Here is a 14,968-nt window from a genome sequence, read left to right as displayed (position 1 = left end):
TGCTGAATTAGTTTAAACCCCCCCGAAGAGCACTAGCAAATCTCCCCCCCAGGATATTGGTACCCCTCTGGTTCAGGTGAAGACCATCCTGTTTGTAGAGGTCCCACCTACCCCAGAATGAGCCCCAATTATCCAGAAAATCCAAAACCCTCCGTCCTGCACCATCCTTGTAGCCACGTGTTCAACTCCTCTCTCTCCTTATTTCTCACTTCGCTAGCACGTGGCATGGGTAACAACCCAGAGATAACATCTCTGTTTGTTCTAGCTCTCAGCTTCCACCCTAGCTCCCTGAATTTCTGTCTCAAATCCCCATCTCTCTTCCTACCTATGTCGTTGGTACCTATGTGGATCACGACTTGGGGCTGCTCCCCCTCCCCCTTAAGGATCCCAAAAACACGATCAGAGACATCACGAACCCTGGCACCTGGGAGGCAACACACCAACCGTGAGTCTCTTTCGTTCCCACAGAACCTCCTGTCTGTTCCTCTAACTATGGAGTCCCCAATGACAAGTGTTCTGTTCCTCTTCTCCCTTCCCTTCTGAGCAACAGGGACAGACTCTGTGCCAGAGACCTGTGCCCCATTGCTTACCCCTGGTAAGTCATCCCCCGCAACAGTATCCAAAACGGTATACTTGTTATAGAGGGGAACGACTACAGGGGATCCCTGCACTTCCTGCCGGTTCCCTCTACCTCCCCTGACGGTAACCCATCTACCTTCTTCTTTTACCTGAGGTGTGACTACCTCCCTATAACTCCTCTCAATAACCTCCTCCGCCTCCCGAATGATCCGAAGTTCATCCAGCTCCAGCTCCAGGTCCCTAACGCGGTTCTCGAGGAGCTGGAGTTGGGTGCACTTCCCGCAGATGTAGTCAGCAGGGACACTAGAGGTGACCCTTTCCTCCCACATTCTGCAGGAGTAACATTCAACTGCCCTAGCCTCCATTCCCACTGAACTAACTTCCCAACTACTGAAAACTAAAAAAAAACTTGTTAGTTTAGCAATCCGACGGACAGAACTTTTTTTTGGTTAGAGGAGGAGGATGGGTGGGATGGGATTCGGGTAAAGCTGTCACTCGAGAACAGCCCCTTCACAAACCACCTTCAACGTACGCTGACCGCACTGCACGTATGCAAATCTCCCCGGAACAGCCAATCAGAAGCTCTTCTCTGCTGCCCTCTGCTGGCATGTTATTTGTGTCTTCCACTGTGAAGACCGACCCAAAAAACCTGTTCAGTTCCTCAGCTATTTCCTCATCTCCCATTATTAAAACTCCCTTCTCATCCTCTAAAGGACCAATATTTACCTTAGCCACTCTTTTTTGTTTTATGTATTTGTAAATTTATATTCTGAGCAAGTTTACTCTCATACTCTATCTTACTCTTCTTTATAGCTTTTTTAGTAGCTTTCTGTTGCCCCCTAAAGATTTACCAGTCCTCTAGTCTCCCACCAATCTTTGCCACTTTATATGCTTTTTCCTTCAATTTGATACGCTCCCTTATTTCCTTAGATATCCACGGTCGATTTTCCCTCTTTCTACCGTCCTTCCTTTTTGCTGCTATAAACCTTTGCTGAGCACTGTGAAAAATCGCTTGGAAGGTTCTCCACTGTTCCTCAACTGTTCCACCATAAAGTCTTTGCTCCCAGTCTACCTTAGCTAGTTCTTCTCTCATCCCATTGTAATCTCCTTTGTTTAAACACAAAACACTAGTATTTGATTTTACCTTCTCACCCTCCATCTGTATTTTAAATTCCACTATATTGTGATCGCTCCTTCTGAGAGGATCCCTAACTATGAGATCATGGATCAATCCTGTCTCATTACACAGGACAAGATCTAGGACCGCTTGTTCCCTCGTCGGTTCCATTACGCGCGAGGCCAGCTCTGTGTCAGGCGACTGGCCGCTCGCAAGTCACCCGACTTGCTCCACCCGTTGCAATCTGGATCTCACCCGTACGGCTCATTTAAATACCTAGATGCTGGATTCACCCAGCGGTCAGGACACAATCGACGTGCCTGTGATCTTGTCAGGGCACTGTTTAGTGCTGGCCCACACAAATGTGGACATGGCATAATGACACCTCATGGCCATTTGATACCCCTGGGTAGTCAGGTACAGGGTAAGGTGGCACTCTGGGTCTTCTCCTTGCACCTGGGCAGCGTGGCACTCCCAGCCTGGGCTTTGGCAGTGCCACTGTGGCACTGGCAAGGTGCCTGGTTGTCACTGTTAGAATTCTAATGGCATTGCCAAGCTGGCACTGCTGGGGATTGGGTTTGTGGGGAGCCTTGCCAGGTAGAGGGGGTGAGGAGGGGGCATCACAGAAAGGAGGTGAGTTGATTCCACATCCTGTGCTGATGGTTGAGAATTTGAAATTTATCCTGTCCAATTTGGAAGCAAAATTATCAAAAGACAATGGAAGCTTGGTGGGATCCATTGCATATTGAGTTTTGATGTTGCTTTTGTCCATGTTAAAATAGAAAAATAAGTTGTCTGGAATGCTGTAGTTGTGTTGCTGATGCTCCATCCTTAAACAGAGGGATATGTGATAATCTGGTAAACTGTAGATGCCCAGACTCAATTAGCCAAATACTCAAAACTCAGGACTGTCAGCAGTTCGGAATGCCAATGATCATGTGATTTTCCATGGTCATTTTAACAAACTGTGCCAAAACTTTCAAACGTGTTGGCCGGAAAACTCTGGTTAGTGGGATTCTCTTTTCCCGCTGGCATCATCCTCCCCCTCACCTCCCATCTGGGTTTCCCAGTGGTGTGGGATGGCTTCAATGGGAAATCCTGTTTTTAAAAAAAATAAACTTAGAGTACCCAATTTTTTTTTCCAATTGAGGGGCAATTTAGCATGACCAATTCACCCACCCTGCACATTTTTTTGTGTTGTGGGGTTGAGACCCATGCAGTCACTGGGAGAATGACAAACTCCACACAGGAATTGACCGGGGGCAGGGATTGATCCCGGGTCCTCAGCTCCGTGAGGCAGCGGTGCTAACCACTGCGCCACCGTGCTGGCCTGGGGAAATGCTGTTGGCATGCGCCGGGAAGAGAGATTGGTACACCACTGAGAAACACGCGTGGAGAATCCTGTCTGATTTCTGATAGTTCATAATTTCTGCACAAGTGCACATATCTGGTCATCCCTGCGTGTATGCCAAGATTCTGGGAAGCTGGCTGCAAAGGAAGCTGGATGTGGAGTCTGCTGAAGCACATTGCCTGTGCTTGGAGCCTCAAATTGGCTTGCTGCTTGACTTGCCTGTGCAATTAGGAAGAAGTCACAAATCACTACTGTGGTTAAAGCTGCAATCAATAATCCACTGTTGACTTATGTGCAACACAACAAATTGCAGGCAAACAACTTACCAACTGTATTAATAGTTACAAGCAGTTTTATGGGAAGATGATGGCTAATGGTAATGTCACTGAATTAGTCCAGCTTTAGGAAGCTTTTGCAAAGGAACTGTCAATCAAAATAGGCTATTCCCCAGAAAAACACGGTTAAAAATAAAAACGTTGGTGTTTTAGTTGGATTTCCAGGAGTTTTCTTTTACAGTGAACTTGAAGTTGGAACAGATTGGGGGAGAGTCATTCTTCCACTTGCAAGGTATTGCTGTTTATTACTTTGGCAGCTCAGTCGGCTTTCAGGTGGTTGATTGGTATTTCTGATGGACTATGATGGAACTCTCACGCTTACGCAGCTTTTTCTGCACTAAATCACAAAGAAAACATGATTGTGTTCACCATGCCACTTGTACAAGTTGAAAACCCTTTGACCAAAGAACAAAGAAAAGTACAGCACAGGAATAGGCCTTTCAACCTTCCAAGCCTGCGCTGACCTAAAACATTCAACACCTCTGGGGTCCATATCGCTCTATTCCCATCTCATTCATAAATTTGTCAAGACCCACTTAAACATCACTATCGTATCTGCTTCCACCACCTCCTTTTGCAGTAAGTTCCAGGCATCCACTACCCGCTGCGCAAAACACTTCCCTCGCATATCTTCTCTAAACTTTGCCCCTCGCATCTTAAACCTATTGTTATACAGTCAATTCACTGAGAGACCGAGAGAACAAGTGAACATTAGGCTTTATTATCCATGAACTCGCCTGCCAGTGTCGGCTGTACAAATGAGTGCCACCCACAGGTGGCCAGTCTATATATCATCCGGACCGGGATTCCAGTACAGTACCTGGAAGTAGACCGTATCATCATTTCCAGGTCATAGGTCACAGCACTACACAGACAGTTCACACTTAGGTGAATACATTTATCACACCTATGTTCCCTAGGCATTGACTGGGAAAAAGCTTCTGACTAGCCACTTTGTCCATGCCCCTCATAATTTTGTAGACTTCTATCAGATAGTCCCGTTGTTCCAATGAGAACAAACCAAGTTTATCCCACTCTCCTCATATCTAATTCCCTCCATACCAGGCATCATCCTGGCAAACCTCTTTGGTACCCTCTCCAAAGCTTCCACATCTGTCTGGTAGTGTGGCTTAAACGGAAAATTTGCAGGTGTTTTACCACGCCAAAATCGGTGCCGAACCCTCACCGATTCTGGGACCGGTGAGGGATTATCAGTGGCGCCTGGTGAAACTCTCGGTTCCCATGCCGAAAACAGCCGGAGAATGGCCGGGTCCCTTGCCACGCATGTGCACGGCGACGACCTGCAGTGGTTGTGCCATACAAAATGGTACACTGGCCGTGCATAGACTCGACCTGCCATCCGCGACCCCACAGCCCAGCCACTGGCCATTCCTCACCAGTCCTCTCAGCCGTCATGAAAGCCACCCCGGCTAACGACACCGATCCCAAGGCCGAGTGTGGCAGTATTGGACAAAGTCCACAGCCGCCAGGCCGGGTTCCTGACCGCTGAGACCACATATCACCCGCGTGATCAGGAACTAGGCCCATCAGGGCGTAACATTGCGGGAGGGCCTGCCGATGACGCGCCAACGCTATTGCAACGGCGTGCATTGGGCATCTGAGTGGATTCTCCGCCCGATCGCCAATTACGATATCGGCGTTGGGCAACGGAGAATCCCGCCCTGTATATTCCCCCTTCCAAAATGCATTGCCTCACATTTGTTCAGATTAAACTCCATCGGCCATCTCTCTGCCCAACTCGCCAACTGATCTAAATCCTGCTGAAAGCAAGCTGTTGAGTTAATTCCACATGCTGTGCTGTTCGTTGAAACAGGAACAAAAACAGAGATAGCAGGTGCCAGTAAACAGGATAATGATAACAGGTAAGTTTATAAAAAAAAAAAAGTTTTTGCAAAATATTTTCAGATGCAATAATAAAAACAAAATGCAGGCACACATTTTCTGTTTTTATTTCAGACTTCCAGCATTTGCAGTCAGATGCAGTAAATTTCCCTTCTGTAAAGAGCTCTGACCTTTTTGAAATCAATGAAACCATTTACGAGATTCATAAACTAACTTTAAATCAATATGGTTAATGTTAGAAAAAAATCAACTAATTTTTATGCCCAATGTCTTGAATTTTAAGATTTTGTCTCTTGATTTATGAGAGGATGGAGTTGACAAGTCAGGAGAAGTAATATGGGGTCTTTTACATCCACACAAGAGGGCAAGCCAGCTTTGGTTTAATTTCTCCTCCGAAAGATACCTTTGACAGTGCAGCAATGCCACAGTATTGTAATGACAATTCAGCCTTAATTATTTGCTCAATTCTTTGGACGAGAGATTGAATTCATGACTTTCCACTTCAGAGGTGAAATTGCTCTCCCTTAGCTGTGGCTGATACCCAATTGTAGCAGTGAATTCGGGTCTCACTGCTTGAAAGGATGATAAAGGCGGAAGCCCTCACAACGGCACAGTGTTCAGCACTTCTGCCTCACAGCACCATGACCCGGGTTCGATTCCAACCTTGGGTGACTGAATTTTTAGAGTTGGTACATTCTCCCCATGTTTACGTGGGTTTCCTCCCACAGGCCTCGGTAGGCATGCTCTTTTAGAAGGTCGGTGCAGATTGGATGAGCTGAATGGCCTTCATCATCTGCACTGAAGGGATTCTAACATTATGAAGCATTTACATGAGCACTTGAAACACCATAGCGCACAAGGCTCTGGACCAAGTGGTGGAAAGTGGGGATTAGAATAGATGGTGCTTGATGGCCAGCACAGATATGATCGGCCGAAAGGCCTCTTCCTGTGCTGTCTATGACACAAGACTTACCAGTAGTGGAGATGTCCAGCTTGCTGGTTCAGTCTAGCTGAGGTATTTATCATCCAATCAACACAACATGTTGTTCTAATTCCTCCGCTCAAGACTGTTCCTCAAGGTCATGTCTTTGTATGTATACAGTGATTAATTCTGGAATCTGTTAACCCAGTCTTGTCGGCTTTGGGCGGAAGGTGTTACCATTCACCCTTTGGATTGGCATAGTCACAGTTAGGTTCGACATTTTGGAAATTTCTAAAACTAAAGCAGTACTGACTTCTCTTAACTGTTCATCCATTCGTTTGTTGTTTGTGGGAATGTACAGTAATTGACTTTGACATTTGCCACTCGAACAATAATGACTACACTCAAAAGTATTTATCTAACTGTGAAGTTTTTTGGAGCATCTTGAGGTCATGTAAGGTGCTGTATAAATGCTACTTCCAATAGGACGGATAAGCGTCAAATGGATGCAGATTTACAGGAAGTCCTGATGGTCATTCAAAACTCTGATGCCTCAGGCAGCATGGTGGCACAGTGGTTAGCACTGCTGCCTCACAGCACCAGGGGCCCAGATTCAACTCCGGCCTTGAGTGACTGTCTCTATGGAGTTTGCAGGTTCTTCCCATGTCTGGGTGGGTTTCCACCAGGTGCTCCAGTTTTCTCCCACAGTGCAAAGCTGTGCATGTTAGGTAAATTGGCCATGCTAAATTATCTCTTTGTGTCCAAATGTGTGTAGGTTATGTGGGGTTAGAGCGATAATGTGGGAAGTGTGTCTAGGTAGGGTACCCTTTCAGACGGTCCTTGCAGACCCGATGGGCTGAATGGCACTGTAGGGATTCTATGTCTAAGGATCTTAATTGTCTGTGTCGCATCCACTATTATCCTTGTGTTCACTGAGCTTCGTTGGCTCCTGATTAAGTAACTTTGAAATTTTCCATTTGGCCCTAATCTCCAGTTGTTCGTCATAATGTTCCTGTGAAACTCAGTGGGACATTTTAGGTTTTGTGTAAACACATGAAAATATTTATCGGCAGTCCCCATGAATATATATGAGGGAATATTGATGAATATGACAATATTCATTGGTGTTACAGGGCAAATCTATTACAGTAAATGGACCTGTCTCTGAATGTCATTGTTTAGTAAATAACCTGTGAGATGATGGCTTAATGCACATTCGATATAAGTAATCTCGCTGCCAATGGATGATGCAACTTACCAGTGCTTAACTCTTTGCCTTCCATGTCTCTTCAGGTGAATACATTGTCATGACGACCCACTTCCATCTAAAGAGGAAGATTGGTTACTTTGTGATCCAGACGTACCTGCCTTGCATCATGACTGTGATTCTCTCCCAGGTGTCATTCTGGCTGAACAGGGAATCCGTCCCTGCACGCACTGTCTTTGGTGAGTTTCCATCTATATCGATCTTAGGCAACATACGATCAATTATCTTTATTTCAATGCACTCCTGGCTGGCTTCCCACCTTCAACGCTCCATGTACCTGATGTTATCTAAACCTCTATTCCCTGTGTCTGAATTCTTACAAAATTCCATTACCCTATCACCCACTGTGCTCACAGAGCGACACTGCCTCCTGGTCAAACAATGTCTTTGTTTTAAAGTTCCCATCCTTGTTTTCAAATCCTTCCATGGCTTTGCTGCCACCTTAACTCTGCAATCTCCTTCTGACCCACAACCCTTTGAGATCTCGGCGCTCCTCTATTTCCAGCCTCTTGAACATCCGTGGTTCTTGTCATTTTAGCCTTAGTGGCCATGGGTCCCAAGTTTTGGATATCCCTCCCTACATCTCCCTGCCTCTCCCTCATTTCAGTCACTCCTTACAAACTGCCTCTCTGACCAAGATTTTAGTCATCTGATGTAATGGGCGTGATCAAAGGCCTCGTCTCGCCCGACTTGTGACGCAATGAGGCCGTTAAATCTCATGAGAGGCCTTGCATGATCTAACGTCACAATCTTGATCTCGCCCTCGCTGGGTGAGGTCCAGATTAACATATTTAAGTGATCCACTGGGCTCATTTAAATCTGTCGGCACCCAATTGTCCCAAGGCCCGGGAACGAATGCCCGCACTTGGGAAACCTCGCCATGGCCCCATTTAGCACTGGTTCTCACAAATATAGACCAGGCATAATGGCACCTGGGGGTCATCTCAGATCAGACCTCTGGGTGGTCGGGGACAGGGCAGGGTGGTACCCTGGCATTCCCTCTGCCACCCAGGCATGTTGACACTGCCAGTCTGGCACCTTGGTACTGCAACCTGGCACGATGATAGTGCCACCCTGGCACACTGGAGCTGCCAGGATGGCATTGCCATTGTGCCATTGTGTTAGGTTGCCCGTACCAGGGGTGCCCTGCCCTTAGGAGCTATGTGGAGGGAAGATCGAGGACCCCCTGAGAAGTAAATTGTAGCAGCGGCAGGGGGGAGGGGGGGGGGGGGGGGGGGGGCTGGGGGGGGGGGGCTCCGGAAACTGTAGTGCGGTGTCCAAAGGAGGAGTCCAGAGATCTGGATGGCATTTTAAAATGGGGCGAACGGGACATTCCCAACCGAGGCCAGAAAAAAAGCGTTCTATTTGATAACGCTGAGAAAAACCCCACTATACGCGCCCAAAATGGGACGCTGTTTTATGCGCATTAAATCGCACCCAATATCTCCTTATGTGGCTTGGTGTTATATTTTGCTTTATAATACTGTTGTGAAACATCTTGGGATATTTTATCACGTATATGGTGTTACGATGCCCTGGCTAGTGCGTGGTCGTCTCCAGCCCTACAGATCCTGGAGTCCCAGCACAAGTGAATTAATTGATAGTTCGTATAAAGTTTGCAGAATCTTTGGCCCCTTGACTGCTCAATACACTATAATCACTAGATCTGTAAGTTGCACACAATAACTGTTTATTTATAACAGGAACAGAGTTGAAATATGCAATAATTATAACAGAATAACAGCAAGCTAATCTACTACTCCCACTTTCACCGTCCCATCCTCAAACCAAACACAAACAAGACAGACACACACACAGGGAGGGGAAGGGGAAAAAAGTAATAGGAATTTAAATATGAATTGAAAGATGAGTGTACTTGCAACCGGTGTGGAGGTCTTTGCAGCAGGCCTTCCTCCCAGGATGCTTAGTGATCAAAGACACCGGCTAGATTGCTAATAACAACCTTCTGGCATGTTTCAGTCAGAACCCCAAAGCTGCCGGAATCTCCCTGGGGAGTTGCTTTAACTTTTATTAACCTGGACCTTCACTCAACAGATCAGTCTCAGGCTTCTTTAATTCTTATCTGTTTCCAACTCCACCAGAATGACCAACAGCCTTACTGAGTTCAGAACATAAGAACATAAGAACTAGGAGCAGGGGTAGGCCAACTGGCCCCTCGAACCTGCTCCGCCACTCAATGAGATCATGGTTGTTCTTTTGTGGACTCAGCTCCACTTTCTGGCCCAAACACCATAACCCTTAATCCCTTTATTCTTCAAAAACTATCTATCTTTACCTTAAAAACATTTAAAGAAGGAGTCTCAACTGCTTCACTGCGCAAGGTATTCCATAGACTCCTAAACTCAGTCTTAATCTACTTCCCCTTATTTTGAGGCTATGTCTCCTAGTTCTGCTTTCACCCGCCAGTGAAAACAACCTGCCCGCATCTATCCTATCTATTCCCTTCATAATTTTAAATGTTTCTATAAGATCCCCCCTCAGCCTTCTAAATTACAACGAGTACAGTCCCCGTCTACTCAACCAGGGGCTGGTTTAGCTCACCAGGCTAAATTGCTGGCTTTTAAAGCAGACCAAGCAGGCTAGCAGCACGGTTCGATTCCCGTATGAGCCTCCCCGGACAGGCGCCGGAATGTGGCGACTAGGGGCTTTTCCAAGTAACTTCATTGAAGCCTACTCGTGGCAATAAGCGATTTTCATTTCATTTTTTCATTTCTCCTCATAATCCAACCCCTTCAGCTCTGGAATTAACCTAGTGAATCTCCTCTGCACACCCTCCAGTGCCAGTATGTCCTTTCTCAAGTGAGGAGACCAAAACTGAACACAATACTCCAGGTGTGGCCTCACTAACACCTTATACAATTGCGACATAACCTCCCTAGTCTTAAACTCCATCCCTCTAGCAATGAAGGACAAAATTCCATTTGCCTTCTTAATCACCTGTTGCACCTGTAAACCAACTTTCTGTGACTCATGCACTAGCACACCCAGGTCTCTCTGCACAGCGGCATGCTTTAATATTTTATCGTTTAAATAATAATCCTGTTTGCTGTTGTTCCTACCAAAATGGATAACCTCACATTTGTCAACATTGTATTCCATCTGCCAGACCCTAGCCCATTCACTTAACCTATCCAAATCCCTCTGCAGACCTCCAGTATCCTCTGCACTTTTCGCTTTACCACTCATCTTAGTGTCATCTGCAAACTTGGTCACATTGCCCTTGGTCCCCAACTCCAAATGGATTCAACCTTGTCCTCCATAGCACCGATGTCATCCCTTACTATTGCCCAGATGTCATCCTTAAATAACAGAGCAACACCACCTCCCTTACCATCCACTCTGTCCTTCCGAATAGTTTGATACCCTCGGATATTTAACTCCCAGTCGTGACCATCCTTTAACCATGTTTCAGTAATGGCCACTAAATCATAGTCATTCACGATGATTTGTGCCATCAACTCATTTACTTTATTCCGAATACTACGAGCATTCAGGTAAAGTACACTTATGTTGGTTTTTTTTTACCTCTGTTTTGAATCTTAACACCTCCAGTTTTATTCCTTTTAGTATTACTTGGCCTATTCACTGAGCTGCCCTCAGTCATTGTACCTTGTATTGTCGCCCTTTTTGATTTTTGACTATGTCTTCTCTGCCTTGCACTTTTCCCCTTACTTCCATTTGCTTCGGTCCCTGTTTTACTACCTTCCAAATTCCTGCATTGGTTCCCAACCCCCTGCCATGTTAGTTTAAACCCTCCCCAGAGTTCAGAACAGAGTTCCTCACACAAGATCTTAAAAATGTTTTTTGAAAAATTGACCATGCTTTCAGCTGCTGGCTGGACTGGATTTACTTACAATTAAATCTGGCTGTCCAGAGAGAAAGGTCTTTACTTTGGATCTTTGGAAAGAATCCATTAGATAAGACGGAAATCAGGGACTGGATTCTCTGCCCGACCGCTCCACATTTTTGTTTCATCCTGCCGGTGGGATGCTCGATTACGCCAGCTAGTCAATGGGGTTTCCCATTGTGGAGCAGCCCCACGCCGTCGAGAAATGCCCAGGCTTCTGGCAAAATGGAGAATCCCGCTGGCGGACAATCCAGCCCCAGAACTGTGGCCCTCCATTCTGACCAATATGAAAGTAAAAGCAAACACAGTCACACAGAAGAAGGAACATTCCAGAGAAAACACCAACCAATCGGCCAGGGGCATTGATATGGTCCAACACTTTTAAACAGTCCATTGGCTGATAGCCAAGTCCATCACGATTTATCAGCACTTATCTCCCTTGAATCCGCTGATCCAAAATTTAAACAGCTCTTTGCAACCTACCTTACCTGAGGTCATAATTCAATCTTCCGTTTACCAGCCGCTCGAAGTAAAGGTGCAGTGCACCTTTAAGGCAGAGCCATATTAAATGGTTCATGTAAAGAAATTGAAGAATAACGGAATTGAAGAGGAAAAACAAGGGACAAACAGGAAATAACAAAAGGATCCTTACAATATGTTATGGAAATAGACGTTACGCTTCTCTACGTATTTTGTATGTGCAAAGGTCCTAACCAACCATTTCAAAAATGATTAATTGTAGCTGGATGGGTAGGATTGATTAATTGATTTATTGTCACATCTACCGAAGTACAATGAAAAGTAATTTTCTACAACCAAGGGAACGTACTTCTGCGACCAAGGGAACGTACGCAGTAGGTATACATAGACAAAACGAATAATCAACAAAGTTAATTGACAAATAAGTAATTGGTTACAGCGTGGAACAAGGGGCAAACAAAGTAAATACAACATGAGCAAGAGCAGCATAGGGCATCATGAATAGTGTCTTACAGGGAACAGATCAGTCCAAGGGAGAGTCATTGAGGAGTCTAGTAGCTGTGGGGAAGAAACTGTTCCTATGTCTGGATGTGTGAATCTTCAGACTTCTGTATCTTCTGCCTGATTGAAGGGTCTGGGAGAGAGCAAAGCCTGGGTACGAGGGGTCTCTGACAATGCTATCTGCCTTCCTTAGCCAATTGGAGGTGTATGTAGAATCAATGGGAGGGAAGGAAGCTTGTGTGATGCAGTTTCTTGCGATCTTGGACCGAGCAGTTGCCATACCAGGTTGTGATGCAGCTGGATAGAATGCTCTCTATCGCAAATCTGTAGAAATTTGTGAGAGTCTATGCAAACATGCCGAATTTCTTTTGCTCCCATAGATAGTAGAGACGTTGTTGGGCTTTCTTGACTGTTGCATCAACGTGAATGGACCAGGGCAGACTGTTGGTGATGGTGACCCCTAGGAACTTAAAGCTATCGACCATCCCCACTTCGGAAGGGAGGACAGACTTGGTTTCTAACTCTCCTTTCTAGTAATTACAAATTCAATTGTCTGGGCTATTTAAACTGGAGACGGCAGGGAGAGCAATCTTACCATCCAAACTCCAAATCTCTGATAACTGGGCTCAGGCTATGCTAAGCAGCAAATTCCAGCTCAAAGAGGCTGAATCTGTCAATCCATTTTCCGGGTCAGGACACCTCACTAACCAATCAAGACACAGACATAAGGATACAGCTGTTTATGATCCTGCCATTCACGCACACTCTGGCCTGATCTTTTGTTTCTTTACTACAATGGCACGGTGGCACAGTGGTTGGCTCTGCATCTTCACAGTGCCTGAGACCTGGGTTGAATTCCAGTTTTGGGTGTCTGTGTGCAGCTTGTAGGCTGTCTACGTGGGTTTCCACCGGGTGCTCCAGTTTCCTGCCACAGTCCAAAGATGTATAGGTTGGGCGGGAATATGCACATAGGTTGGAGAATTGGGCTGAGGTTGGGTGCTTTATCAGAGGGTAGGTGCAGACTCGTTGTGCCAAATGGCCTCCTTCTGCACGGTCGGGATTCTATGGATTCATTGCCACTTCTTTCTGCTTTTTCTTTTTCATTTATAAACTCAGAGTAGCCAATTATTTTTTTTCCAATTAAGGGGCAATTTAGCGTGACCAAACCACCTAACCTGCACATGTCTGGGTTGTGGGGGTGAAACCTACGCAGACGCGGGAAAAATGTACAAACTCCACACAGACAGTGACCCAGGGCCGCGATTCGTACCAGGGTCCTCAGCGCAGTAGGCGGTAGTGCTAACCACTGTGCCATGTCCCGTCCCTATTCTTTCTGCCTTTTCAACCACGAAATCCGATGTCATTTAATCTCTCCTGTGCTCCACTTTATAATGGATTTTACATAGATTTTACATAGAATTTACAGTGCAGAAGGAGGCCATTCGGCCCATCGAGTCTGCACCGGCTCCTGGAAAGAACACCCCAACCAAGGTTAACACCTCCACCCTATCCCCACGACCCAGTAACCCCACCCAACACTAAGGGCAATTTTGGACACTAGGGGCAATTTATCATGGCCAATCCACCTAACCTGCACATCTTTGGACTGTGGGAGGAAACCGGAGCACCCGGAGGAAACCCACGCACACACGGGGAGGATGTGCAGACTCCGCACAGACAGTGACCCAAGCCGGAATCGAACCTGGGACCCTGGAGCTGTGAAGCGATTGTGCTATCCACAATGCTACCGTGCTGCCCTACTTTGTATTTCCTCCACTCCATCCCCGTTCACTTGCTCAAAGTCAATAGATGTGATTTAACGACCGCGTCGCACCCTGCGCAGATTTAGCCGTGCTGGTTAAGTAGCGAGAAAGGCCAAAATTGAGATTCGTGCCGGGCGTCAATCAATTTGCTAACTAATTGGCCTGCTCCCTACAGCAAGTTCCTGATCATGCCGAAATATAGCGAGCATATCATAAACTCTCATTTGCATTAATTTCCATCTTATTAGCACGGTTGAAGTCAAATGTGACAGCCTCCTGGGAATTAACCAGCTTCCCAGCGAGAAATCACACGGGCATCATTTAATACTCCTATTTAGAAATGTGAAGCTGGCACAATTGTGCTGAGGTGATCTGAGGAGGCGTATAGCAATTTCCATTTTCCAGCATGCAGCTCAAGGGCACTGGAGCTGCTGCCCCAGTGCTCAGGGGTGATGGGGGGGGGGGGCATCGGGGGGGGGGGTTTGGCATGGTCTGGGGGCTGAAGTGTTCCAGGTCGGGTGGCACCCCTGGGCCAGGGAAGGGGAGGAAGGGGATTGAGAGGCTTTTCATCTGTGGGGCCTTAATGACATCTTTAAGTATTGTGGATACCCATAACAGGAGCCACTTCAGCTGCTGCCTGTCTGTCCAGCAAACACTTTCAGGACAAAGCCCTGCCCTTGGTTTTATACTGAAGGGTACATTAACTCCTTTGACAGTGAGCAGCCTCCAGCTGCACTGCTGAAGGATATTGCAAATGAGGAATTGGCTTTGTTAGTTTTGAGAGCATTTCGCAGCTCTCAAGTGGTGCTGCAGTTTGTGCTGCTCATTACTCCTGTGGGATGGGGGGGGGGGGCAGCAAACGCCTGAAAGGTTGTGTTTGTTTTCTGCCACCTCTTCTGCTTCTGTGGCCTGAAGAAAGGAA

At 46.4% G+C, this 14,968-nt stretch overlaps 1 protein-coding gene across 3 annotated transcripts in view; it reads left to right on the top strand.

Annotated features, from left to right (window-relative positions):
* Positions 1-14,968, top strand: part of LOC119952139 (gamma-aminobutyric acid receptor subunit alpha-3-like) — a 514,541-nt gene that overhangs the window by 466,763 nt on the left and 32,810 nt on the right. For all 3 annotated transcript variants that reach the window (XM_038775725.1, XM_038775723.1, XM_038775726.1), the window contains one exon: positions 7,461-7,613. In XM_038775725.1, the coding sequence (XP_038631653.1) occupies positions 7,461-7,613 (153 nt within the window). The remainder of the gene's footprint in view (positions 1-7,460; positions 7,614-14,968) is intronic.

This window comes from Scyliorhinus canicula, chromosome 17 (assembly GCF_902713615.1).
Source record: "Scyliorhinus canicula chromosome 17, sScyCan1.1, whole genome shotgun sequence".
Classification (NCBI taxonomy): domain Eukaryota; kingdom Metazoa; phylum Chordata; class Chondrichthyes; order Carcharhiniformes; family Scyliorhinidae; genus Scyliorhinus; species Scyliorhinus canicula.
Note: the sequence above shows the minus strand (reverse complement) of the source record. Positions and strands in the feature narration are given on the sequence as shown.